Source organism: Onychostruthus taczanowskii, unplaced genomic scaffold (assembly GCF_017590055.1).
Source record: "Onychostruthus taczanowskii isolate IOZ18803 unplaced genomic scaffold, ASM1759005v1 scaffold193, whole genome shotgun sequence".
Classification (NCBI taxonomy): Eukaryota; Metazoa; Chordata; class Aves; order Passeriformes; family Passeridae; genus Onychostruthus; species Onychostruthus taczanowskii.
Genome location: NW_024499162.1, coordinates 107584 through 134041, shown reverse-complemented (window position 1 = coordinate 134041; position 26458 = coordinate 107584). Strand labels below are relative to the sequence as shown.

General features: G+C 43.3%; 1 protein-coding gene across 1 annotated transcript in view; it reads right to left on the bottom strand.

The window, feature by feature from the left end:
• Window positions 1–16527, bottom strand: part of EGLN1 (egl-9 family hypoxia inducible factor 1) — a 34289-nt gene extending 17762 nt beyond the window's left edge. The window contains exon 1 of the mRNA XM_041402119.1: window positions 15268–16527. Within this exon, the coding sequence (XP_041258053.1) occupies window positions 15268–16143 (876 nt within the window). The 5' untranslated portion in view covers window positions 16144–16527. The remainder of the gene's footprint in view (window positions 1–15267) is intronic.
• Between the last annotated feature and the right edge of the window lie 9931 nt (window positions 16528–26458).

The following is a 26458-nucleotide window of genomic DNA, read 5'->3' as shown; positions in this document are numbered from 1 at the left end:
GGGACTCCTGGAGGAGAGTGGCTCAGGAATGCAATGTATTTGCTCTAAGAGCATGAGGCCTTGTGAGCATGAGAAAGATCTGAACGTACCCAACACTGACTCCAGGGAGGAAAAAACACCTGAGGAAACTGTCTGTGCTTGTCTGGCTGATATAAAAGCCCCACTGTCCTCTGAAATGCCAATTCAACTGACCATACAGTCAGTTTACGTTCATGACAGCAACATGATCATCTCTAGGTCAGGACCTCCTGCAGAGCTCCTTGGTGTTGCTTCAACAGGTTTTTTTCCCAGTCTCCCCATCAATCATAACCACTGGCCCAGGAGACCAGTGCGATGGAAAAACACATCACTTTCATGCCTTGGAAAAAATAGAACATGCTGCATTATCAACTATAAATTGGTTAAAGCAGACCCATCTGGTTTGTTCCAAGTCTGTTTATACTTGGCATTAGGAAGTTGCTATGAAGAAAACCAATCCAATCAAAAAATCTTTTCACCTTTGCCACTATTTCAACAACAAAAATAGTATTTATTAGTATTTATATATACATACATACATTATATATATACATATAAAAAACTATATCTCATCATTCACCCTTCCTAAAAGTCAAGTAGGCTTCTCCATAGATTAGTCCTTTCCTGCGAACAACAACTAAAAATCCTGTTAATGTTAAGTGGCAAGGCTCCTGGTTATGACTGCCTGTAACTCAAAAAGTATTGCGGTTAGAAGTCACATGCTAACCTCAAACTCCAAATTCCCTACTCTAGAAATCAGAAAGTGACAGAATCCAAACTCCACACAAAGTGGTGGTAAGCAAAAAAGCCACGGTGTACAAAACCTGACAGGAACAAGAAAGCTCCTCTTTAACAACTTGTCACTGAGACTTCCCCCCCAACCTCTTCCAAGGCATTCAGAAGAACACAGATCCAGGACCGCTCTCCTCAAATGCTCACACAGAAAGTCAAAAATCTCAACATCAGCTGTGTTAGCATGCAGCCAGCACCACTTACATACTCTTAAACCTTCTTAAAAGCACTTTATTTAGTAAGAAAGAGAAATACACTATTCCACACCCCATCTAGAAATAACGGATTTCAAGACAGGATATGCACACCTCCTTTTTTTTGTGTTTCTGCCGAACGGTTTATCTGTATGTCCTTTAAAATTCAATCAGCAGAAACATTCCTGGAAAACCAAAGGACAGCTAGGGCTTTGCAATCTCCAGTACTCACTGGGGAGAGATTGCAGGGATTAGCAATAGTAGCCTAGATCAGAGATGTCACGTCAGAACAAGAGGACTGTTCCACAGCACATATTTATGCAACCTACATGTAAGATCTGAAGAGCTTAAATAAAGCCTGTGTCCAGATTAATGTTGTACCAATTAAAGAAAAGAAGAACAAAAAGAGGCATGAGCATAATGGATGACAAAGTGTTTGCCTCAGTCTGCAAATGACCCGAAACAAGTCATACCCAAGGTACGAACTCATCGTAACTCAATCAACAGCAGTGGAAATTACTGATGGACAGACAACGTACAGTGACATGAAAGGAAGATGAAGAAAGCAGACACCAGAAGGACACAGACAAAATTCTGCATTATTGAAAGGGGGAAAGTAACACCAAATATCACAAGAACTAAGGAAGAAACAGAACAACAGCCAATTCTAAAAATCTTAGATTCCAGATTTCTATACAGTCAACTTCCCCTTCAAGTCAGCAAGCAATCACCTCAGATTTCAGAACTGGCAGAAATAGTCTTTCAGGCAGAGACCGTATTTTGAAATAAATTTTCTTCATAATTGTTGAAAATAAACAACACATGTCCTAAAACTTGTATCTAGTATTGCACACTAACACTAGGTAGCAGTTTCTAAATAGGAGTCTGCACTTCAAGAAATTATCTGTGGGCAGCCAACTGATTTACTAATTTCTACGATGTGTAGTAAAGGGCCCTGTATCTTTATACTAAAGATACTACAGATCTGAACAATTTTTTGTATTCTCTCAAAGTCACACTTGTTTGGAGATGGGCAACCAAGAAGAGGAAAGCTGATTCTGAAGCCAGAGAAAGGCTGTAGGGAAGAACAGGGAGGAAGGGGAGGAGTGGGCAAGGACATGTGGACAGTGGATGCACTTGCCAACCCTGTGCTGCAGTAACGAAGCAGGCAAGCCCCACAGCACAGGTTTTAATTGCTGTTACCCTGCTACTCACCCCATGAAATCAAGCTGCAAGCACTAACGAGTGAGGTACCTCAGCAGGCCTCAGCTGTAATTGTTTTTGGGTGTCTTCCAGCCCCTTAATGAACCACACCACAAAACATCTTGGACATCGAAAGTTACTCTCAGCACACAGATTTGCAACCAAAGATAAGAAAAAAGCTGCCGCTCCACGCACAGCACTGTGCTCATATGCATCCACTGTGTGCAGAGGCTGCTCACATCATCTGTACTCCAGGTAAAATGTTTGCATGGAGTGACCTTACAAAAAGCTACTTGCCTCTCTGAATGCCTGCTCTGCCCTCAAGCTGATGGACCAATTTATCCCCCTACTTGGAGCACAAAAAAAATCAGTAAAAAGATATATTTGATTTCCAGGATTAATACAAGCAATGTGATATAGCTACCATGAAGACAACTGAGAGTTACTCCAGAAAACAAGAACTTACTTCCTCTATAAAGACAACCCTTAATTAAGGGTTCCCAAACCAAGACAACCATTCCTTAAAAATGAAGGCTAGATGATGAAAAAAAAGTGTAACAGATTTTTCAAAGGAAAAAAATTCTCTAAGGGACTCCGTCTTCCTACCACTGGCAAATTTTGTTCCCTACTGAGCCCCTGAAGAACTCCATCACTCTCTCCAGAAAGCTTTTCCCAAAGGGAAGGGGTGTGGGGAGCGGGGAGGAAGGCAAGGGGGGTGCCTTGGAATTTTTGCTCTTCAAAGGCAAGTTTTCTCTGGGGTTTTAATATGGAGCTATTCTAAGTTGAATTGCAGAACTCTCAGTCTCAATGGTGAGGAAGCATCATTTATTACAAGCTTTGTCTTTCAGTGGGTGTGTTCCTTCAAAGTAACAGGATGTGAGTGTAGAAAGAGTGAAAGACACAGTAAAAACCAGAAATCTGAAAAATTCAAGTTGCTACGAGAGACAATTAAACGAAAATAAAGCTAGTTGATAGTATCTTCATCTACATTTCAGTGGAATATTATTTTTCATGTTTACAAGGCCCTTTACAAAGCTACAGGACTAAACAGGTAAAAATAATGTATGTTTATCTTATTACCTCTTACAATATAATTCTGGCATAGCCTTGGCTCATGAGTGGGACAACTCCCATTTTCTATTTTCACTAAGGAAAATTACAAAGTCAGGACTCCAGCATAGGAACTCCTGTGTTGTTCTTGAGTCTGTGCCAGGTGTTAGGAGGCCTTCAAGAGTCATTACATGTCATTTTGGCCGAGCTATAGCAGAGATTTAAAGCAAATTTACTCAACCCATTAATTATAACACAAACATTGAACATTTTTAAATATAAAGCACTTGAACCATAGATCTTGCTTCCAAGGCATTTTGTAATAATGAAACAGTTAAAGGAAAGACCAATAAAATAGTAAATTCCAGTTACAACTTCACTACAGCAAACTAACTTTTTAGTGAAAAATGAGGTGTTACCAGAAGGATTCCCAGAGGACCTGTACTATTTCTATATGACCTGGGAAACAGGGGTGAAGCAGCAGAGGGATGGTGCTTACCTGCAATACCTAAATATGCTGCAGTCCCTCCCAGCCCTGGCTGCAGAAAGGCACACATGGAGGGGTGTAAAACAATACCAGCTGCCTAAAGAATAAAATGGCAGGTGAAATTCCAGAAAGAGTAAGTGCAAAGAAATACCCCTTACAGGAAAAAAACCCCACCTTTCTTATACAGTGATGTCTTCTAAACTGGATATAATCATTTTAGAAAAAAAAAATTCAGTAAATACAGGCTGTTCTCCCCAGAACTTCATGTCAGCACAGCAGAGGAAGCAACTGAAGTGTCATAAATCACTAAACAAGGAAAGGCAACACAGAATACATCACCCTGCCAGCACACAAAATCAGGATATATTTGTACATTAAATACTGTGGTTCTGCTTGCCTTACCTTGATCAGCATAACCAGAAAAACTGTACAGAAGTGCAGCAGGAATAACTAGAATCATGAAACAGTACCCATTGGATAAAGACAAAAAAGACTACAATTCTTCAATTTAGGAGAGAAAGCACGTCAGCTGAAAAACATGCATGGAAGCAAATGCCAGACTTTTTTTTTAAGAATATGGCAAGTAAAACTACTGGGAAGTGAGTTTTCACAATACAGTCTAGGAGACACTGGAATCACCATCAGTGGGTTTTAAACAAAAGGAAGTTCCTTTTCCATCTAATCAAACTGCAGGACTCACTGTTACAGGATGTTGCAGAGGCCAAAAGTACAAATGGCTCTTAAAACAAGATTACAAAAATTAATGGCAAATGTGTCCATCCATCTGCACGTATTACAGGCAGTGGTCTAGATACAACCTCTGTCTTAGAGCTCCTCAATTGCCAGAAGTAAGTGGTATATGAGAGCATAATTTTATATACACTTTGAAGCTTTAAATACAGAACAATTATTGATTATTTACAACTACATAATAGTATAAACATAGATGGCAAATACTTGTGTGAAACAGATATTTGATAAGGGAGAACTCCCACTGAGCAAACACAAGAAGGCAACCTGCTAGAACCTAAACCAAATTAGCCAGAATGCAAAAAGTGTAAGCTTTGAGCGGGGTGGGTCTTTAGCATCTGAACAATAAGAACAAATGGCTTTAAATATTAGGGGTTTTTTTATATTAAGAGTGTGTAGTCCTCAAAAATGCTTAGGTTTAACCTACAATTCATGGCCTAGCATCTAGCTCATACAGAAGGTCACTTCAGATGAACACAACTCCATCTGGCTTCAATTTACCACTAGATATATGGTAGGGATGGCCAAGCTGACACCTCCCGAGAGGCACATGGCTCTTATCTCTCAAACGCAGTCCTTGTGGAGGACAGGCCATTGACAGGCTGCCTGCAACTGCTGTACCTGGCAGGGAGCAGCAACTGAGGCAAGCCTCGGTCTCTGCACCCCTGCTGGGGCAGCCAGCTGCACACAGCACCTGCTCCTTCTCCCTCCCCCTCTACCGCAACACACCACTGCAGAACAAGGTCCCCAGGGGAGCACAGGCAGGATGGAAGCAGGCAGGAGCAGCAAGTTTGTGTGGGGAATACAGATGAAAGAAAATTACTAGAAAGTAGATGGAAGAGGTAAGGATCATAACTTGAGAGCTGCAGGTTTTTTATTTATTCAACAGCCTGGGAAAATACATAAGCCTGACTCTTAGCAGTTCAAATGTTCCCTCCCCACTCTTTTCTTTTTTAATATGGAGTGGGCGGAATTTTTCGTAAGTAAAATAAAACAAAAAAATATTTGCCCAGATGTTTGTTACAAATTAAAAAAGTAAAAATATGTGAAATATTAAAAGTAAAAGCACTTTTTGGTAGTTTGTGGCTTTGAAACAGCATATTTCATTTTTCTGTCTGTCTTGCAAAAAAAGGATAACTATGCCTTCTGCACTATGCCCTCTCAGTACAGAAGTGGACTCAAGATCATATACAACTTTAAAATAATTTTGGACAGAAAGTATGAATCCCCTACAGGTAATTTACTTTAATTTCTTAAACGTTTGCTTAAATCAGTCTCGTGGAGTGTACACATGCTTTGTATTAGCAAGCTTTGCTAGGAAAGAACTGTGCTAAGAGCATATGCACACATCAATGGAAAAACAGGCAACTTGGGAGAAAAGAGGCACACTTAGTAAAAGTGACCACCTGGATGACCAAAAGGGATCTGAGGCAGGAGTATTTCAAACAGTTACATTACTGGCATATTTGACCACAATGATCCTTTAGGGAACAAATGACACTAGTAGGAAGAAAGACTCCCGGTAACTTCATTCAGAAATGCAATAAGGAGGACTTATACTGACAGTGCCATTGCTGGAAAAAATATTTTAATGGATTGCAAAATTTGGCTTGTTTTGTATCTCTTCCATTTCAAACTGCAGTACTTTTTTTCATGGGAGCGCTGAGGTTGGCAGTCACCTCTGGAGATTACATGGTCCAGCCCACTGCTCAGAGGTGGGTCACCCAGAGCAAGCTGGGTGACCAGTGATCAGCTTTTGAGTATCTCCAAGCATGGAGACTCCACAACTTCTGTAGCAATCTGCTTCTTGGTTCACCACAATGGAAAAAGCATTTATTTAATTTCAGTGGAATTTCTTGCATCTCAGTATACCCACTGCCTTGCCACTGAGCACTGCTGCACAAGTCTGGCTCCCTCTCCTTCACTCCTCCTGTCAAGTATCTGTACACACTGGTGTGGTCCCCTCACACCTTCTCCTCTGCCACATAAACAGCCCCAGCTCTCTCAGCATCTCCCTGTATGACCTGAAAGACCAAATCCACCACTATGAACAGCACTAATGCCTGGCTGATGCGCTGCCACAGAGGGGCTAAAGCACACACAAATAAGGTTAAACCAAACAGAGGTACAATTCAGCCAGCATCTATTTCACTGGGCATCATCCAGTGTGCCAACTGAAAAGGAGTCTGTTTAAGATGCCCTTATCAACTGGCCACAGTCTCCTTTCTCACAGCAGTAAGGCTGCATGCCAGCTGCCTGAACAACAATGCAGCAACCACTGAAACTGGAAGAGCCCAACGCCTTCAGCAGAGAACAGACCACACACTGTTCAAATACAGCAGAAGCTGTTGAGGGATCTTGGCATCCATGGCAAGGTTTAGCTGCTTGATCAGATGCTTGAACAGGACAGAGAGCAGCAACAAGAGAGATATGTTATTAGCCAATGATAAACTACTTTGGAAACCTTACACATGTTGCATCCCTGGACTTTTTCACAGTACAGTGAACTTAAACATATGAGGATTGCTGCCTCAAAGCTGGGACAAGTTTTTAATCTACAGCAATTTAAATTCCACATTATCACAACAATCAGGCTAAACTACTATTGAAACTTTTTTGTTTCATTTGACTAGTAACTTCAAGACTGTTATAAACTATGTAACTGCAGCCATCTGACTCACTCAAGCAGGAAGATAACAGACCCTGGCATACCAGAAGGGCAGCAAACCACAGCAAGACTATGCCCAGCAGAGAATCCTATAGCCTCTGCCAACTCACCGAGTATTTCAAGCTATCAACGGAACAAATTGATGTGAATTGATAATACAAGCTCTTCCTGGAAACGGATTTAAAATATCTTCATACAAAAAAGGCAAATCAAATAAAACAAACAAAACGCAGGAAAAATAAACCAAACCAAGCAAATACATATAAGGCCCTAATGTCATCAGCATTTAGTGCATTTTTTAACTTGACAGTCAATGCAACAATTCCTCCACCCTGCTAGGACCAAAAAAAACCAAAAACCACAACTCCCCCGCTGCATTCACCTTCATATAATTTTCAACATTATGCTTGTTTTTGCTGAAACAAAGCAAGGCAGTCTCAGGCTCTGCTCTCACCACAGCACATTGAGGTGACACAGCAGCATCTCCTCAAAGGCGTACATAATTTCTACAATGCAGAATGCCTTCATGATCAAACTATGTGCTCTAAGCTAGTCTGAGCCTAAATTAATGTGCAAATTTAATCCTTGGATATTAAATAACCTTTTTCTTTAGGCTCCATTAGTTACCCTACAGGTATGGACTTCACCTCTTTGTCAGAGCACTACACACACGACATATTGATAACCACCCTACCTCCACACACAACCTCTGCCCAGACGTGCAGGCACGCACACTTCTACCCAATTCCTATTTATAACATCATGTGCTAAAAAAAATACTCTCAAGCAGTTTTAAGTTAAATACCAAAGAACAAGAAAGTCTTCAAGTGTAAGCAGCTGTTACGTGCATAAAAGCATTGCTCTGTTTTTGACAGACGCTGCCCTGGAACAGCGAGTGGATTTTGACCTGAAGCTTACGACTGCCACTTACCAGCTAATTCTGGCACAAACCTGCACTGGAAATATGCCTGACCACCTATCTTAACCAACAACCTTCAGAACCTCAAAGGAGTTTACAAGGATTTCATCAGCATCAAATCACTTTCCCAAAAGGCCTCAAAGACTAGCATTAGTTCTCCTTCTGAAGGGTCTAATTAAGTCACAAATGCAGAAGACAAAAGGGGTATCATAAATAACGATTATTTCACTCAGTAGTAACTGCGAAGTCAAATAACTCTACTATTCTATTCACTAAAAATACTGCCTTCAAAATACTGTTTTCTTAGTGGAACATAAAAAACATGCCAATGAATAAAGAACTTGAATTGATATAACCTGAGTATGCTGATTTCCAAAAAACACTTGTACAGTCCTTGCATTGTCTGCAGTCACTCTCCCACTGAAAAGTAACAAAATGCAGCTGCACAAGAGCCAGGGAGCCCCACGAGTGTGCTACTGAAGAATTCACTAACCAACCCACTCACAACAGTCACAAAATTAATTTTTGAACTGAAAAAAGTGCTGTCTTTGTACAAGAGCTTTCTAAGGAGCCTAAAGAAAAACTATTTAGTCTCCGGATAGGCGAGAAGAAATTTTTGCTTTATATAGAGTATCCGTTTCCCTTTTATAACAAGTTTCCTTTCTGCTGCAGGAGAAAGCTTTCATTTAAATTCCAAATACACTATGTACATACCTAGAGGTAGAAACATATATACCAGCACCCAGTACAGAACAACACAGAAGCAACTAGAAAGACAGCATCCTGCAAAATTCCAATAGCAACCTAGCCTATTCAAGACAAGAGCCATCAGATATTAATCAAGACAGGTTATCCAATGAATTACAAATCTAATGAACATGGTAAATACCACAGAAGATAATAATATGCTGCCAATTTATTTTTTCATGAAATAGCTCGCAGCCTATTCAGAAATTAAGCACCATTTAGAAAAAAGGAAAACATCTCTCAACCAAGCAGTCAAGGTTACTGATACTAACCCAGGGATCTGAGAACTGCTGTTCAGACAGTCCTATGACTTGGCAGGACATCACTTGGAAAGAATTTCAGTCCAAGAGGCCATAGGGAAGGGAAGACAGCTCTTGCTCTCAAGCTGTACAGCTATGATGAGAAGCATCCCACTTGATTCTTAGGCAGTATTAAATGAGCCCATTCTGTGCAGAAGAGACAGCACAGAACATCAAAGCAGCAACACGGCCAAAAAATCTTTGCTATCACTGACAGGAAAAAATTAATTATCCACAGGGTATCAAAATCACCGATGAGCACAAACTACAATGCCACAGGTTCCTTATCTCCAGAACAGTAACAACTAAAAAACACGAACTCTAGTTACAGTCAAAAATGGCTTGGAAAAGCAAGAAGAACAAGCACTGGAGCTGGCACAAGGGGATGGGGCTGAGCAGGAACCTTCCTTAGCAGCAGCAAACAGAAGCAAGCTGCAGCACACTGTTCATGGCAGATGACACCAATCCAGCTCTCTTGAAACAGAGGTCAAGAACATCTTTGTAGCTAATAAAACTCTAGAATAAGGGACAGGAACTACCAATAAGCTTAAGAGCAGGTTGTTTTTGAAGCTGGGAGTTTGGGGGAAATCAGTTTTAATTTGGAGTAAATACATGTTTCCACTGTACATGTTATATGGAAGCACCTGGTGGGTAGATGAGCAAAGTTTCTGTATAAAATTGCTTTAAGAAAGATTCTTGGAGGACAGAAGTATGTGCTTCTGATAGCAAGAACCAAGTCTCACACTGAACATAAAAGAGCAAAAAGATAAACGTTAAGAAAGAAAAAAAAATGCATAGCTAGCAAAGATTTCTTAAACTATGTTTGAATTTTCAAGGGCAAATTTTGGGAGAATCAGACTCAAGTGCTAAACTAAGGCTGTAGTTTGGCAAACACTAAACTGGCATAAATTTGCGTTGCTGCTGAAAGAAAGTCTCACCATCTGCCGGTCCCCTGTGCCAGCACAAACATCCGAACACTGAACCAGGAGCATTTCTTTTGCCAGTTTATTTTTCAGATGGATCAGTTCCCCAGACCAGTTCACAGGATGGCCATGTAAATACTTGTGCTGGCAAAGAAGTGTGACTACTTGTCCAGAGCTGCCAGCTCAAAATGTTCATTGAACTACAGCCTAACACACTGGGGTGTGGAGAAGTTCTAGCAGTCACAGGTGGTGCTCCCCACCCTTGGACACACTATACTCATACCACACCTCAAAGTTGTGATCACCACACAGCTGCCCTTCAGAAACCAGCATATCTCTGTAATTTTCTCTAGTAGGAGAACCTGTCAGAATCTCAGCAATGCTAAAGTTGGCTGTAAGCAAGAGTATTTTCTGGATGTTGTTAAGCTTCTCCACCAGAAGATCATTTGCAAGAGAAATCCCAGTCACTCTTCTGATCACCTCCTTCACCTGGGACCCAAGAGGCTTGTACATATGGAACAAAAAATGAAAACTATAGTCATCACATGTCAGGGCTCTACTCCAACAGGGATTTAAGAACGGTGTGTGGGCTGTTGTGGATCCATGGATCACCACACAATCCTTCGCAGACAGCACACTCATCTACAAGAAAACAACATTACCAACAGAAGTGCTGCAGTCAGGAAAACAACCAAGGATGAGCATTGGTCATATGCTGTATCAAGGTCAAGCAACGCGAGTATCGGGAGACTGAGAGAGACCTATCCATGCTTTCTCACAACTCAGTGGCAAATTCAAAGCCATACATGCGGTCATTCACTAGGAACCAATTAGATCAGTAAGTTTTCTACCAAGAAATAAATTCAAGGTGTGATAGTGAAATGATCTCCAGAATGATACAGGATGATCAATGTAATCACAACAGGCCACAAGCAAATTGAAGGAAAGCCCCCCACTTTACAGACATTCCTAAGCCCAGATCTCCAGTCACGGTTCTTGGATCCTTCAACCAGAGCAGGAGTTAGCGAAGCTGCACACCTGCCCCTGTGATCGCTTTCCTTTCTTCTACCACAGTTTTGGCATCATCGTAATTTTCCAGTACCTGCTTGGTTGCCAAATTCTTATTCCCTTATTTTTCATTTGTCTTCTTATTGCCACACATGCTTACAGTTATATTTTGTAGAATAATATATAATGGAAAGAACACCCATAAATCTTACTTTTCCTTGGTAACATTAATCCAACATGTTTGTACAAAAGCTGCAACATAAATAAGTGGAGAGCCTCTTCTGTCCAGTTTATAAAAATGCTAAGAGCAGGGCACAAGAAATCCACTCACTCTTGGAGAATAATTTTCTAAAGAAACATTACTAACTTTGAAAGAATCTAATATAGTATGGCACAATAAACTAGTCTGAATCCAGAGTCCTCTAGGTCTTCAGAAAACTCCAGGAACTCCAGAGTAAGAGATAAGCAATTGCCAGAAAAAGCAGAAAAGCAAGTTTACACGATATATAACAAATCAATTTTTTAAGCTACCGGTAGCTGAGAAGCAGTGGGTGTCAGTAGCATACTAGTAGAGAGAGTAGAGCATTAAAATGCAGCAATTTGTCAGGATTGGTCTCCTGACAGGTTTGTAGAAGTAGGAATGAAGGAAAAACTAAAGGGATGCAAAAGGGCCTGTCAAAATGTCTATTTTAATTCCTTCCAACAAAAGGCAGACGGTAGGGGTTAGGAGATGGCTGGCACCGGGTGTAACGGTGAGCAGAAAGAGGAATAGCTGATGGATCAGATGTCTGGTTATACGGTGATTATTAGGAACCCAGTCCACAACTAGGAAGTCACAGTACTACTATAGAACCAGCAAATGATGTAAGCTTCAGATCAGAGTCCACAATATGGGAAAGAGAAAGCTAGCAAAAAAATCATAAAGCTGCTGCCACCCTTAACCCCTTCTTCATGCTCCATATGGGGAAGGAGGAAAAACCATCTCACCTGGGTGAGATTCAGGATGATTTCTTTTCCTGATTTTGATGAGCAGGTTTTCACCTCCACTAGTCACATAAGAACAGGACAGGCAAGAAACAGAAACACATGCACGTACAAATGTGGCAACTGATAAGACAAAGGAAAAAAAAAATGAAAATATGAAAGAAGTAAAAACTAGAAAATAACAGGAAGTAGGAGAAAGACACTAGAGCTCAAATATGCAAGTATGTGCCACTGTCTGCTAGAGATAAGAAGGAAGCAGAGTCTGGAAAGAAAGAGAACAAAAGCAAGGAATGCAGTAAGTCAGGACTTCCAAGATCAGTAAATAGTTAGCCACACTCTTATACTTGCTGCTGTCTCCACACACCTCAAAAGTACTTGATTAGTTTATAACTAGTGCAGGTATCTTACAGGCTTGACAGTAATTTGTTGACACTCAGGACTAGGTAGAACCACATCAGTTTAAGTAGATCAGTTCTAGGTGGCCCAAGTAACCTAGAGAAAACATCTATCAGAGACTTTAAAATATAAAATCTCAGGCCACAATCAACATTTTACCTTATTTCATGTTCTTTGCCTTAGTGGACTGGCCCTGGTGAATGTAAATGTTTAAATTAGATCCTATTAACACAATATAGCTTTCTCCCTGACAGGTTTACAAGTCAAGAGATCCAGGGTATATATACCTCAGACCAATTTCTTCTTGCTTTTTTCACACACTGCTTCTAGACAGCTGAAGTGCACTTCAACAGACACTTGCCACAGAAGTGATGGCCAGTTCAATGCCAACACCACCCATGGGTTACAAGTTATATGATTACAAGTTATTTGAAATGATACTCTGGGTATCATCTGCTTCTGTTTATTCAACTCTGAGGTAAATCTTTGAGAGTGAATGACAGTTTTCATTCTGCTTTTACTGGCATTTTAGAAAACTGAGCTTCCCTGCACACTAAAAGCACTGACTTCTGCAGGGAAATAAGCAAGAGAAAGTGAGAAGACAAAGTAATGCATTTCTGTGCTACCAAGTAGCAAAGTATTGCACTTTTACTGATCTGATCCCTGCACCTGTTCTGATCTCCCAGAGGGATTTCAAAAACCAAGCAGGAACATAAAATACAGTGGTCCAGGAATTACAGGTGTGATTCAGGATTACAACTCCAAAAGCCTTGGCACCTATTCTTTACAGAAGCGTACCACTGCACATAAAAACAGAAGCAGTATTCCATTTTGCTGCACAAAACTGAAATCCAGCAAAACTACTGATATTTTTAGAGTGCAAGCTTGAACTCTTGAAGAGCTTTAAGACTGCCTGAAAGATAAAGAGAGATTTCTTGGCTTAGAAAAGTCCTGCAGGAATCTACACCATGTTCCCATTGAAATGTTTAGCACAGTACTGGTTCAACTGAAGAAATGCAAAGACAGCATTACAAAAAAAAAAAAAAAAAAAAAAATCCCACCCTCTTTTCTTTATCACGGGAGTTTCCCATGCGCTGAACAAATCCAGGGCTGTTTTTTGCAGTCCAGTTTCTCCCTTCCCTCCCTCCCACAGCTTCCTACCAGCTGAGATTCTGCAGCTGCAGCAACAACAGTCCATCTGTGACAGTGCAACCACCTCGGCAGGATGACTCCTACCATTTCACTGGCTTCCTTATGCTTTAACAGAGGTAGCAAAGTCTGAAGAGGTTTCACCCCTCTTCTTTTTTTATTAAACTGAAAAGATACTGATGAATATTCATTAGTAGTTCTCTACCAAGGGCATGAATTTCATTTAAAGGACTGGAAGGGAATTGCAAATTAGGCTAATACAAGGAGAGATTTTGACTCAGTTCTCTGGTCTCAAAATAGAGCTAAAGAGTAAGATTTTTGTGGAAAAGTGACTTAATGAGAGTAAAATAAAAACTCTGCCCAAAGCCGCCCTGCTCCATGGCTGTGATTCCACTGCTGCCACAACACCATTTGCCAGAGTGTCTCACTGTAACTCGCGAGTTTATTGCGCCGAGGCACTCACTCACTGATGTGGGTCTCCTGACCACACTGTTAAGTCCTGCACCTGGCAGGCCACATCCTGAGCCAAGGTTTACTAAAATCCGGCACATTCAAGCGAGCCTACAAACGCTATGCACAAGTGGTTCCACGCTCTTCAGCCAGCGCTGGTGCCAGGACACCTCGCAGCCAGCCCCCTGCTTCCCGCAGCCCGTCAGAGCACTGTTACACCGTTTTTCGGGAGACCACGAAAGAACTCTCATTTCAATACTCACCACCTAGCGGTGAGCTTCCGGGTCAAGGGGTTTTTTAAAAAAACGCAGGCATATAAACAAGATCATCTTTTTTACCTGCAAACAAACCATTCGGCACCTTGCCGGTAGAGAACAATCTCCAGGCTGCCCGCGGGACAGCAACCCGCCCGTCGAGGCTGCGGCCCAGGCCCGCTGGGGCTGGGTGTCCCGCCGCGGCCGGGCGCGGGTCACAGAATTGTGAGGGTTGGAAACGATCTCTGGAGATCATCCAGTCCAACCCTCCTGCCCAGGCAGGGTCACCTAGAGCAGGTGACACAGGAAGGCGTCCAGGTGGGTTTTGAATGCTCCCAGATAGAGACTCCACGACTTCCCTGGGCAGCCTGTTCCAGGGCTCTGCCAGCCTCAGCGTAAGGAAGTTCTTCCTCTTGTTGAGGTGGAACTTCTTGTGCTTTAGTTTATGGCCAATGCTACTTGTCCTGTCACTGGGCAACACTGAAGAGTCTGGTACCGTCTTTTTAACATCAACCTCTGAGATATTTACGTACATTAATGAGATCCCTTCCATCCTCTTTTCACTAGACTAAAAGGGCTCAGCTCCCGCAATCTCTCTTCATGACAGAGATGCTTCAAACCCCTAATCATCTTTGCGACCCTCTGCGTGACCCTCTAGAGAAAGACAGGAGCTTCTTTCTCATACTGAAGAGCCCAGAACTGGACACGACTCGCAAGTATGAGTCGGCTCCGGGAAGGGGCAGCGGGCGCACATGCACAGCACAGCCCTGCACAGGCACCCGCACGGACAGACAGCCGGCTGGACGTGCGCACACGCACGCAGCCCAGCAGACAGCCGCACACGTGCGCGCACACACGCCCGCACCCGGGGAAGCGCCGGCTCCGCGGCCCCGCTCCCGCCCCCGCACCAACCCCCCCGGCCGCAGGAGCGGGGGGAGGCCGGGCACCGGGGGTCCCAACTCCCCCCCTCACTCACTTTCGTCCTGCCGTTGATTTTGTAGTTGCCCAGCTTTCCATTACAGTGTCGGATGAGATCGTCCATGCTGTTCATGAGGAGCCGAATGGTCTGGCAGCCTGGCTCCTTGCCCTCCACCCAGGTGATCTTGTCGCCGCGAATGTCCTTGGACGAGTCGCTCTTCTGGCTGACGAGCTGCCCGTCGGTGAAGCGGCCGGTGTGGTGGAGGGCCCGCACCTCTTCGGCGACCAACCCGCCCAGCTCCTTGCCGAGGAAGTCGTCCACCACGCAGATGCCGTGCTTGTTCATGCAGGGCACGATGTACTCCAGCGCCAGCCGCTGCGGCACCAGCAACTTGGTCTGCCCGTTGGGACGCAGCGCGGCCCCACCGGGTCCCGCCTGCACGCCGCCCGGGTACAGGTTCGACTTGTCCCGGTACAGCAGCACTGCCCCCCCGGAGGGCGACGGGGACTGGGCTGCGACCGAGGCCTCCGCCTCACCGCCGGCAGCGGCGCCGGCGACGTGATTGTTGGTCAGCGGGGCGGCCTCGGCGGGGGCCTCCGGGGACGGCGGCGCTGCGCCCTTCCCGACCCCCGCCCGGCTGCCGCTGCCCTCCGCGGCATGCCCGCCGTGGGGCTCGGTAGCGCCCCCTGCCGCGCCAGCCGCCGCGGCGCCGCCGCCGCGGCAGATTAGCTTGTGCTTCTTCCAGTCCTGGCGCTGGTGCTCCTTGCTGCAGTAAAAGGAGCTGCGGCAGCGCCCGCACCGCAGCAGGTTCTCCATCTTCCCGCACAGCTCGCAGTACTGCCGGTCCCGCTCGCTGCTGCTGCTGCTGTTGTTGTTGCTGCTGCTCTCGCCCTGGCCGCCCTGACCGGCGCCTCCGCCGCTGTCATTCGCCATGGCGCTGGTGGTGCCGCCGCAGCCCCGCTCCACCGGGTCGTGTTATGTAAGGAGGCGGGCGGGAGCGGCGCTAACGCGGGCCCCCGCCCGGCCGCGCGGGGAGGGAGCGCTTACTGCATCATGGCCGCCCGGCTCCGGCTCCGCCGCGGCCCCCGCCGCCCTCCGCCTCCGCCGGCCCGCGGCCTCCTCCGGCGCGCGGGGGCCCGCGCCGCCCTCCCTGCGCCGCTAACGCTGCTTAGCGCCGCCTCATCGCCGCCCCACCGGCGGCGGAACGGCCTAGGGAGAGCGGAGTGGCGCGGTGCGGGGCTGCCTTCCGCTCCCCGCCGGCCTCTCTGCCCGGTGCAGCACGGGCCGGCGCGGCCACCGCCTCTACCCACCGCGCCTCCGCCGGGGCGAGGAGGAGGAGGCGCCACTCCAGAGGCCCGCTGTGCACGTACGCCACTTCCAGCCCGCCAGCGCTGCCGGCGCGTCAGGCGGGCGTGGCCGGGCGGGCGGGGCCGGCTCGGACCCGGCCGCGTTCTCCGTGAGGGGCTGAGGGGTGCCGCTGCAGTCGGGGGTGCACGGACAGGCCGCGGGCCTGACCGGGGCGGCCGCAGTGCTCTCGTGGGGATGGCGCCCTTCCCCCGCTATGACGAGTGCGGCCTTCCCGACAGGGACAGCGGGGAAATTGCTGGGAGGTGTCACTGGTCTGGGCTGCCGGGGCCGCCCCGTCGTCGCTGGGCAGGTCGCTAATCTGAGGGTGCCCTTGACCCCAGTACCAAGCTGCCCCGCTGCTCCGTGGGGTGTGGGCCTGCCGCAGGTTAGGCGGGGGCACCGAGGAGCGGCGGGTGACGTGGAAGCTCGGCACTGTGGCTTGAATGACAGGGCAGCCGCGGCGGCACCTGGCTACAGTGGAGGGCCAGGTTTTGTCACTCCCGTAGGCCCCAAAATACTCCCGCCGGATAGCCGGTAGAGCGGGAGAGATGTGTGCTGTCTCCTTCATAAATAACACGTGGCTTGAGTCCCGCCTAACAGAGTGGTAGTGAAGGCCAGAGCTAGGCTGATTAAGAAATGAAAAAGCAAAAAGCAGGAAGAAGGAGCCAGTTGATGTAGCTGCCAAAACGAGGCGAGGCCAGGAGTTGGGGCCTGTGCAGTGATGAACGTGGCAAAGTCCCTGACAGGCAAAAGGAAGCTCGTTTAGCAGAGAAGTGCTGGTGGAGGGACAAAGGTCTCAGCTCAGTCATGTCCATTGTCAAAAGCCACATGGGCATCTGGACTCCTCTGGTTTAAGCTTCCACTGATCCAATTAACCGTGGCTTTGCTTGCTTGAGGTATAGTTTAGGAAAGTGGAGTTTCCTGCAGCACAGCCCAGTATGGTGGTCAGTGCTTCAGAGCCATGTGGTGAGGCAGGGCAATGATTCCTCCTTGGCTGGATGTTCTCCCGCCTGTCTTCTCAGAGAACCGTTTGGTGAACAGACAGCAAATAGCTGTCTGTGGGCTGGGCTGGTGAGGCACGATGCATACCGTTCGTCTGCACTGCCTGTAAGTTAAGCAAATCCATTCTAAAGCCCAAGAAGTGTGAAATACATGACCCAATATACAGATCTTGAGGTAGAAAGGTAAAATGAACCCAGAGGCTGCCATGGGACTTCACATAACATTGGATAAGTGATTTGTTCTCTGCCACTGTAGAAGAGGAATACTAATGCTTTTGCTTCTCACAGGCTTTTGTGAGGTTTAGCACTGCAATATACTTGTATTATAGTGACATGACTTTATGTATGCAATTAAATTGGTTTAGTTTTTATCGCTCCTATAGAATTTGATTTAGGATTGATTGGCATAGTAATAGGGCTTGGAGGAATGTGAGGCACTGAGTGTACTATATGAAGAATGCAGGAGAAAAAAAGTGTACCAAGCTACAGTACCTTGTGGTACATACATGAAAAATGAGAAGGAAAACCAGGGTGAATTATTAGAAAGGCAAAAGGAGTACTGAGAGGACAAGGTCATGAAAGCTCAGTGGATAAAATTTCAAGGTGAATATGACTAGTGAGCCCCAAGGGAAAATTAAAAACAACAGCAACCACCAAAGGAAAAAAAAAAGGTGGCAAATGAACTGGAAAAGATGGAAACTAAAAACAAAATTCCAGATTAGTAATTTATTTGTGGTAAGGGCAGAAGGAAGTGTATTAAAACCAAGTTTTAAATCCAGTGCGTGAAGTGGACAGATTTTTAATGTATGTGTAATGAGGGTTTTTCCTTCAACTGTAGGTATATGAGATATGTCAAAAATACTGGGTTTAGGCATTCCTCTAGCATGCTTTAAGATGAGATTAATTCAGCTGATTTCCTTGGATTTGCAGCATTGTTAAACTGGGCTAAATGAGAAGAGAGTCAAGGATATTTTTTTCAAAAGCTTGAGAAATGCAAGCAATGGTATTCTGCTAGATAGAAACTGAAGAGTTAAAGATCTTTTGCATTTGTTGTGTACTCCTTCAGCAAACAAATGGAGATGAAAGTCACAGACTTGAAACTCAATCATCCGACCGTGAAACAACGAAGAAAAAGACCAAGGCACAAATATGTGCCTGGCTAAAATCTAATGATAGTTATTAACTTACAGGCTAATTTGGCTTCAAAAGTCTTCTGTTCTTTTGGGATGCAATTAAAGGTCTTAGTTTTCACATTTGCTAATGTGCTAAGCTACTTCAGGTTGTCTTGACATCATACTGTTTCACAGCATGGTCAACAGAAATACCAAGTTCAACAAAATCCGTCTTTGGGTGTATGAAGCATTTGCGTTATTACTGTAGCACTACACCAGTGACACAAAACTTAATGAAAATTGTTTTACAGTGACAAAGCTGTGTTGAGGAGCAATGGTGGTAAGGAAACTCAGGAGGACAATGAGTATTTATATTACAATAGTGTCTGCAACATGCTAGAAATGTTTTCCAAGTATAGAAGACTCCATTCATTGCCAAAGAGCTTGTGCCTTAAAAGACAGTGTTAGGACAAAGCACAACAAAAAGCAACATATGGTATACTAAGTAAAATGATCCATATGATGGTTGCCAGAACAGAGGAGGGAGGGACTTCCTTCTCTTTTTTTTTTTTTTTTTTTTTCAGCTGGTTGCTCTTCACTTGGTCCCTGAAGTGGCCTTTCTAAGATAGCTAATATCTTGTCTGTGTCAGTGAATGTTGGAAAGGAGCTTTACTGGTGACTAGGCAATGATGAGACATACTGCTTTGCAGAGAATGCAATGAAAAGTCTTTAAAATTAAATACCAGTCACGATGATGATGTTATGGGATAAACTTAGTGCAAGGTCATAGTTTTTTATCACTACTTAGATATGGACCTGATATGTTTATTAGAAAGGGGGAAAAAAAAGTTGGTCAATGAATAACTTTTCTGTTTTTATTAAGTAGTAATAATAGCTGCATTTATACCATGCTTTAGATAGCTTGCATACTGCTGCGCTGAGATTATATAAGCAACCAAGAAAGAATCTTTGAAGCCCAGGGAGAAGGGGAATGCAGAGTAACAAGATTATAGAAGGTTGCAAAGTCAGTTCAGAAATAAAGTTTAAATGAAAAATAACCTCGTGTTGAGATAGTTTCACTGTGAATGGGAAAAAAAGTGCTTGGACTCCAGGCTAAGTTTTTCATTGCTGCCAGAACACCTCTTGGAAGCTACATGTGCTCCTGAGGTGAGTGGTAGCGTCAGGCATCAGTGAGACAGATGTAATTCCACAACAACATCATAATTAAAAGTCAGAACTTGGGTGCTTGTAGCATTTGCTCTCCTCTGCCCAGACCACTCCACCATGTTCTTCAGCCTGACTGCTGCTGTTCCACTTAAACCATTATTCACTGGTCTCAACAGTGCCATTTTTCAAGCTTGCTTTTCATACTAGCAAGTGAAGTGTAACAGGTTTGCAGATTTTCCAAATTAAAGGAGAGAACTGTTTGTGTGAGTTGAATTCTCTGTTAAGCTCACTTCCTTTCTAATCAGGACAAAGAGTACAGAGTACATCCACAAGGCTATGCAAGTGCTCCTTTGTTGAATGCACCCTCTTTTCCTGAGGTATTCAAAGGGTTAGCATGCTTTATTAATCTCCCAAATACCTCCCCTGGCCTCTGTTTCTGCAAAGCAAGGAAAGGGTCACCCAGTAGATGTGATCTGAAAGGTGTGGGGTTATTGCCTGGCAGGACTAGGGCCAGCCATTACAGAGGAGCACATGACCAAACACAGGGTCCCTTCAAATCACTTGGGCAGCACAACGGAAGGTGCCTCAGAACTTTTCAAGATCCAGGCTTTGATATGCCAGGAACTTGGTGTTTTCCACAGTATGAAGTGGCATAGGCTGCTTGGGACAACAGAGAATTTGGTTTAGAGCTCTGAAAATAATCTACAGTACCCTGTACCATCTTTCATTCTGCTTAGTGCTTGTTGATGCCATTGTAGAGTTTCACTAAAAGTTTTTGCTGAAATTAAAGCAATAAAATAAGTTGGTTGTTTATCACTGAATATCTTAATGGTATAATGTTTAAAAGAAAAAACCTGTCATTATAATCTGAGATTATAAATGTTGGACTAAATTATAAGGAGTATTCTCAATTACTTTATGTAAACTTGTGTTTAATACTGTCTAATATTAGGAGATTACTCCAGGCTGTTTAACTAAAATTGGTTTTGCTGTCCCTGAATCTGTCTGAAATTATATGCAGTTTCATATCTGGGAATGTAGCCTATTTTTATTACACCAAAAATATGGTTAGGGTTGATCTAGAGAGATTTATACATATTAAAATTTTTGTCTACAGTAATAATTTTATTCATGTTTAAGGAAAATTAATTATGCTAGTGAAATACAAAACAATGGGTTTTTTTTCTTTTTAGCTGAAAATTCTGCTTCCAGATGTCTGTGTCTGTAAAGCTATGGAAATGCAGCATAGCTTAGAAAATCCTCAAGACCAACTCAGTCCAGTTTTGTCCTCATTTTAAACTTTGTACCATGGAAAGTTCAAAAGCTTTTTTTCACATTGTTTGTGAGATTTCTCCAGAGGGAGTATTTCTGGCTCTGCTTAGAAAAGAACTCCCTGTCTTGCTAAAGATTGACAATTATGTACATTTTTGGCCTCTAACTTAAGCAAGCCAGAAGGCCCTCGGAGTGCGTAAGTCCAGTTATGAACAGAAAATTACTTTTCAAGAACATTTTTTAAACCCATATGAAATTCACTCACTGATGCAGCAATAAGTAGTTTTGGGGGCAAAAAAAAAAGAAAAAAAGAGAGAGATTCCTGTTTTATCGGTATGTAGGTCAAATTTGTCTGAACTGCTCCAAAAATTTTTCTTTATTTTTCTGCAGACCAGTCTTCCAGAGTGAGAACAGAGGACATAAAGAAAGCCCAGTGCTTCATAGCACCACAATCACAAAAAGACCTGTTCATTCTGCATCTGATATGTTCTTCCTGCCTCTCTGTCATCATGATTCAGCATGGTGACATGCTGAAAGATCATTAAGGTGGAAACAATGCCGAGCAGTGTTAGGATGATGTGACCTGCCTCGATTATTTTGTGTGTACCTGATTTATTGCACATCATATTTTCTCTTTCCTTGTCTTTCAGCTGCCAGGCACGTAGTTCATACTTCTGCCAGTGCCTGGTCTTGTACTTGGAAAAGAGAACAGGGATGCCCTGGGGTGTAGGCAAGGACAGTTTGCCCTCTGCCCCTTGGTTTGGGAAGCTTGAGAATACCTCAGCTTATGCCTTGTGCTATTTAATGAGTTACAAAGTCTCCACCTTTTTTATTTATTTTTCTGATTACCTATGAACAGTTACCCAGAGCTCAAGAGAGGAACTCAAGAAGTGTTCCTTAAAACTATGAAGACAAATTTGTTAAAAACCTGGACATTTTATCTTTGGGTGAAGATGCAGTTTCTTTTCCCTTTCTCCAGACAACTAGGACAATTTGTGATACCCCTAAACTCTTTTTCTTATGGAGGCAGTTGTACAAGTAGGGAGATTCCAAGAAAATTGTGAACTTAAAAGATTTGCTGCTATGAGAGACCTGCCTCAGTAATTTAAGAGAGGAAGGAAAAGATAATAGCGAGTGAGGTTTTGAGCTGATAAGACTGACTAGGTGGTATTCCTCAATAACACTTAGCGGTTTGATTTTTGTTCTTTCTTTATTTGATGAGGCAGTTTCTTGAGAAGAATGGGGACAGGCTTCATTTTCTTTGGTTTTTGAGTGAACAATGGCGTCCTCCCTCTTTTCTTGAACAATGGAGTTACAATATTATAGCTCATGTTTTGTTCAAACTGTCAAAGTGGCACATCTGTCCCAAAGAGATCACCTTTGCCAGGGCTGGCTACAGATGCACACAGACAAAGGCACTGTGAGCCTGAACCCCAAAGAGCCACTACAATCCAGGTGGCTCAGTACTGTGTTTTCTGTCACTAGCCATTCTTCCTTCTGCTAGGACAGTGCCTGTGTCCTCATGCCCCGCTCTGATGCATAGCACGATCCAGTGTCCTTTTGCTCTTCTGCCATTGCACCCTTCAGTGTCTATCCCATCCCAAGGACTTTGCAATGTCTATTCTTGCATTTCCATTCTTCCCAAAGACACAGTGCCCTTACTCTGTGCCTTTCTCTTAGCTTTCAGTGCTCCTCTCGTGCCCTTCTTCAACACTTTCTGCCGTTGTGGTTCACTTAAGACACAGTGTTGAGTTGCTGCCACCAGAAGGGGTGGTTCTGCTTCCTCCAGAGCCTTTCTCCTTGGCATCACTCTTTTCAAGCCCTTTGGTGAGTCAGTTCAAGAGAGTAGTTTTCTGTTGGATTAACAAGTTGGATCAGTTTACCAAGTGGTTTGATGTGGTGTAAGAGAGGGCGTGGACCAGCAGGGCCAGGAGTCTGGGAGGGAAAAGCAGGACCACCCAAGTCAGAATAGTAAGCTGACTCGGTCATATCATGTAACTTCACTCTTACTTACTTCACATTATGTAACTCGACCCATTTCTTCTTTCTCTCTTCTCTGATTGAAGAAAAGCTTTTCATTTTGAAACTGTATTGAGGCAATCAGCAGATCCAAAGTGCAGGGTATTTTGTACCAAGACAGGATAATGGCTAGCATCACCTGATACTGCTATCTGAGGATGCAAGGAGAGGTGTTTCAGGCTACTGATGGTGCAAACAGCATGTCAGGGACTCCAATTTTGTAAGTTTTTGTTTGTTTCTTTGTTTTTCTTTTCAGGTTTTAGTAGTTGAAAGGTTCTGGCTGTTGATGATAATAGTTATTGATATTTTAGAACAGAACTCATATGGTATTAAAACTTGTGATATTGATGGACACTCATTATGATGGTGTTCTCTCTCTTATTCTTCTTATGCTAACAAGCATAACCCTCTGTGCAAATACTCTTAGACTAACACCAGAGTAAGGTATTTCATAATGTTTTAAAGCACATCCCAAGCAACTTATACCAAGGCCAGATACTTACTAAACCAGGAATGCTATGGATATACAATATTTTAAATATTGTGGATATATAATAATTTAAATTCCCATATTACAAAAATTGTTGTCTCCTCCCTGCATGATCTTAACTGACACTATTCATTTTATCTCTTTCAATGGGCATTCAGATGGCACAATGCTGTTCATGAATCCACTGAAACATAATGTTGGAATTGTACATCTGAGAGCTTTTACGAAGCAGTAGTGAAATACTAAGTCCTGGAAAATTAAGCTTACAAGGATTTTGTGCAAGTGTGCAGCTAAATTTGTATTATTAACATCCTTGTTTTGTGTTCAGAGTGATAGTATGTGCTACAGAGCTGTAATTAGTGCTGGGTTGTGATTGAGTCTTGCTATCATTCTGCATCAACTTGTCACTGTTTGAGTCACCTGAACTTGTTCCTTGCTCATCCAGTCAGCTAATTAGTGACTTAGAGAAAAGGTGGCATTTTATTGGTACTAAAAGAAATGGCCTTTCATTTTTATGCAGAAGCAAAAACAGGTCAAGAAGCAACTTGCTCCTTCTTTATCCACTTACAGTGCAAGGGAAGATGATAATGTTTATCTTGTCAGGAGGTAGCTTTTTTTCCTTTCCTGTTGCATTAGGTTTATGTTTTCTCCCTGGAAGTACTCTCTTTTTTGTTGTTGTTTTGGGTGTATATTGTTGTGTGTTCATTTGTTTGTATCGGGGTGTATGTGTCTACCCTCAGATTGTTGGTAATGCCGGGAACACGTTCAGGAGTTTCCATTAAAAAGAAGATTCCTAAAATGTATTTCTCCTTTAGTTTAGAGCTTCCTCACTGTGTGACTGACTTCTGACTGGAGGGGATGGGCAGAGAATAGATGAAGACTCTGTCCTCGTATATTTACTGAATTGTTCAAATGGTTGTTTGAAATTTGGGTAGGAGGCAACACTCCTCCCCTTGTGCAAACACATCTTTCAATAAAAGCCATGTGCTGTGGGCAGAAGTAGTCAAAGACTTGCTGCCTTTTCCCTTTTTTTTCCTAAACAGCAACTTATCCATTTCAGAGGCTGAACATGGCTACCTCATATATGCGCACAGACTGTGTTTGTGGATTTGCCCCCCTGTGAACCCAACCTGACTCCTACCTTATTTTAGCTACAGCTACAGCCATTTAGCCACTATTTTAAAGCATATTCTGTATTTAACTTGTGACATGAGTAAAAAAAATGCTGAATCATATCTTTGTGGAGCAACACACAGCAGTGCATTTGTTAATGGAACCTTATTTTTGATTTAAAAATATCAGCCTCAATCTTTTAAGAAAAAACCACAGCACAAAGCTAAAAACAGTTTTTCTTCTCTTTTATCTTAAGATAGCTCTGAATCACAGACCTAGGACAAAAATCAATTGAGAATATGGGTTCATGGTAGAGAATCTGCCCCAAGCATGTCGGGAAGAAAAGTATACAGAAGTTCATAAATGCCAATGTATAACATCAAACACATGCCTGGTGCACTACCTACTGTACTGTAAAGGTTTAGTGATTGTTAGATGCTGGGCAAAGCTCTAATGCAAGGTGGAAGCTTGTTTCCCTTCGTAAGCCTTCAGAGCAGCTAGATGTGAGCTCTTCCAGAAAACTCTCTGGAAACTTTCATCTAGCCTCAGTGCTCTATAAATAGAGGAGGTCTTCATCCCTGAGGAGGTTTTGCAATGTCATGTGGAGGAGTGCTGAGTTCTGATGGAGGCAGAGGAAGCAGAGTTGTGGAGCAGTGTGGTGGAATCAGGAAGGGGGATAGGATCTCCTTCATTGTGAGATGAGGTGTGAGGATAGGTCGAGAGGAGAATAATTAAGATATAAGGCTCTTACCAAAAATGTGTGTGGAGGGAGAAATTCCCTTAGATGCTATACAGAAACTACTGCCAGCAGTGTGGAAAATGAAGCCACAGTGACTGTCAGCTGCAAATGACAAAAAAAAGATATCTGCCTCAATCAGTCAAGAAACACTCCTGAAGAGGGGATCTTTCCCTCCCCACCACAAATGGAGAAATGGTTTCACTGGGACTAGTGAATACAGTAATACATGCTCTAAGAAATTATGTTATTTAGCACATAGAAATTATTCAATTTTTCTGATGGACTGTCACAAGTGTGGTAATATATGACAGAGTAACCACAAACGTGACTCTGGACTAAATCCCAAGGGCAAAACACTTGGAATTTTGTTTCTGAAAAATGTGTAAATATAGAAGGAAACCAGGCAATCATTACAGAAACCAGAAGAGTCTGACCTAACACTCTCCCTTTTCATTAATGTAGGTCCCTTGATTGTGATGGCAGATTAAAAAGCACTGTCTTCCAAAATTTAGCTGCACTGTATTTTCCAAGATTAAGCTACAGTTTAAATATGGGGAGAGTTGTGTTTGGATAAAGTTTTATCTATTATTTTCAAAAGAAATAACTTTTAAAAAGGGGATTGAAAAAGGAAAATTTCACTCTGACTTCTGACAGCTCAACCTCATGGCAATGTCAAAGTCTTGTATACTATACATGTGAAAGAGGCATACTCCATTACTCGTTTGGTTACTTTTGGGGGGAAAAAATCTGAAAATATAAAAAAGAGGCTTAATTTTGGCTAAGCTCAATAATTTGGAGTGAACAATGCTGATTTTGGAGGAAATATTCTGTCTATAGAAGAATGAAAAAATGAAAGCAAACTATTTTCCTGCTTACAGACTGCATATTGAACGCTGGTCTATAGATAAGTTACTGTTTGATCTCAAAGACCTTTGATATGCAATCTTTAAATGTTTTTCTTCCTGCCAGCAGAGTTTCAGAGTTAAGA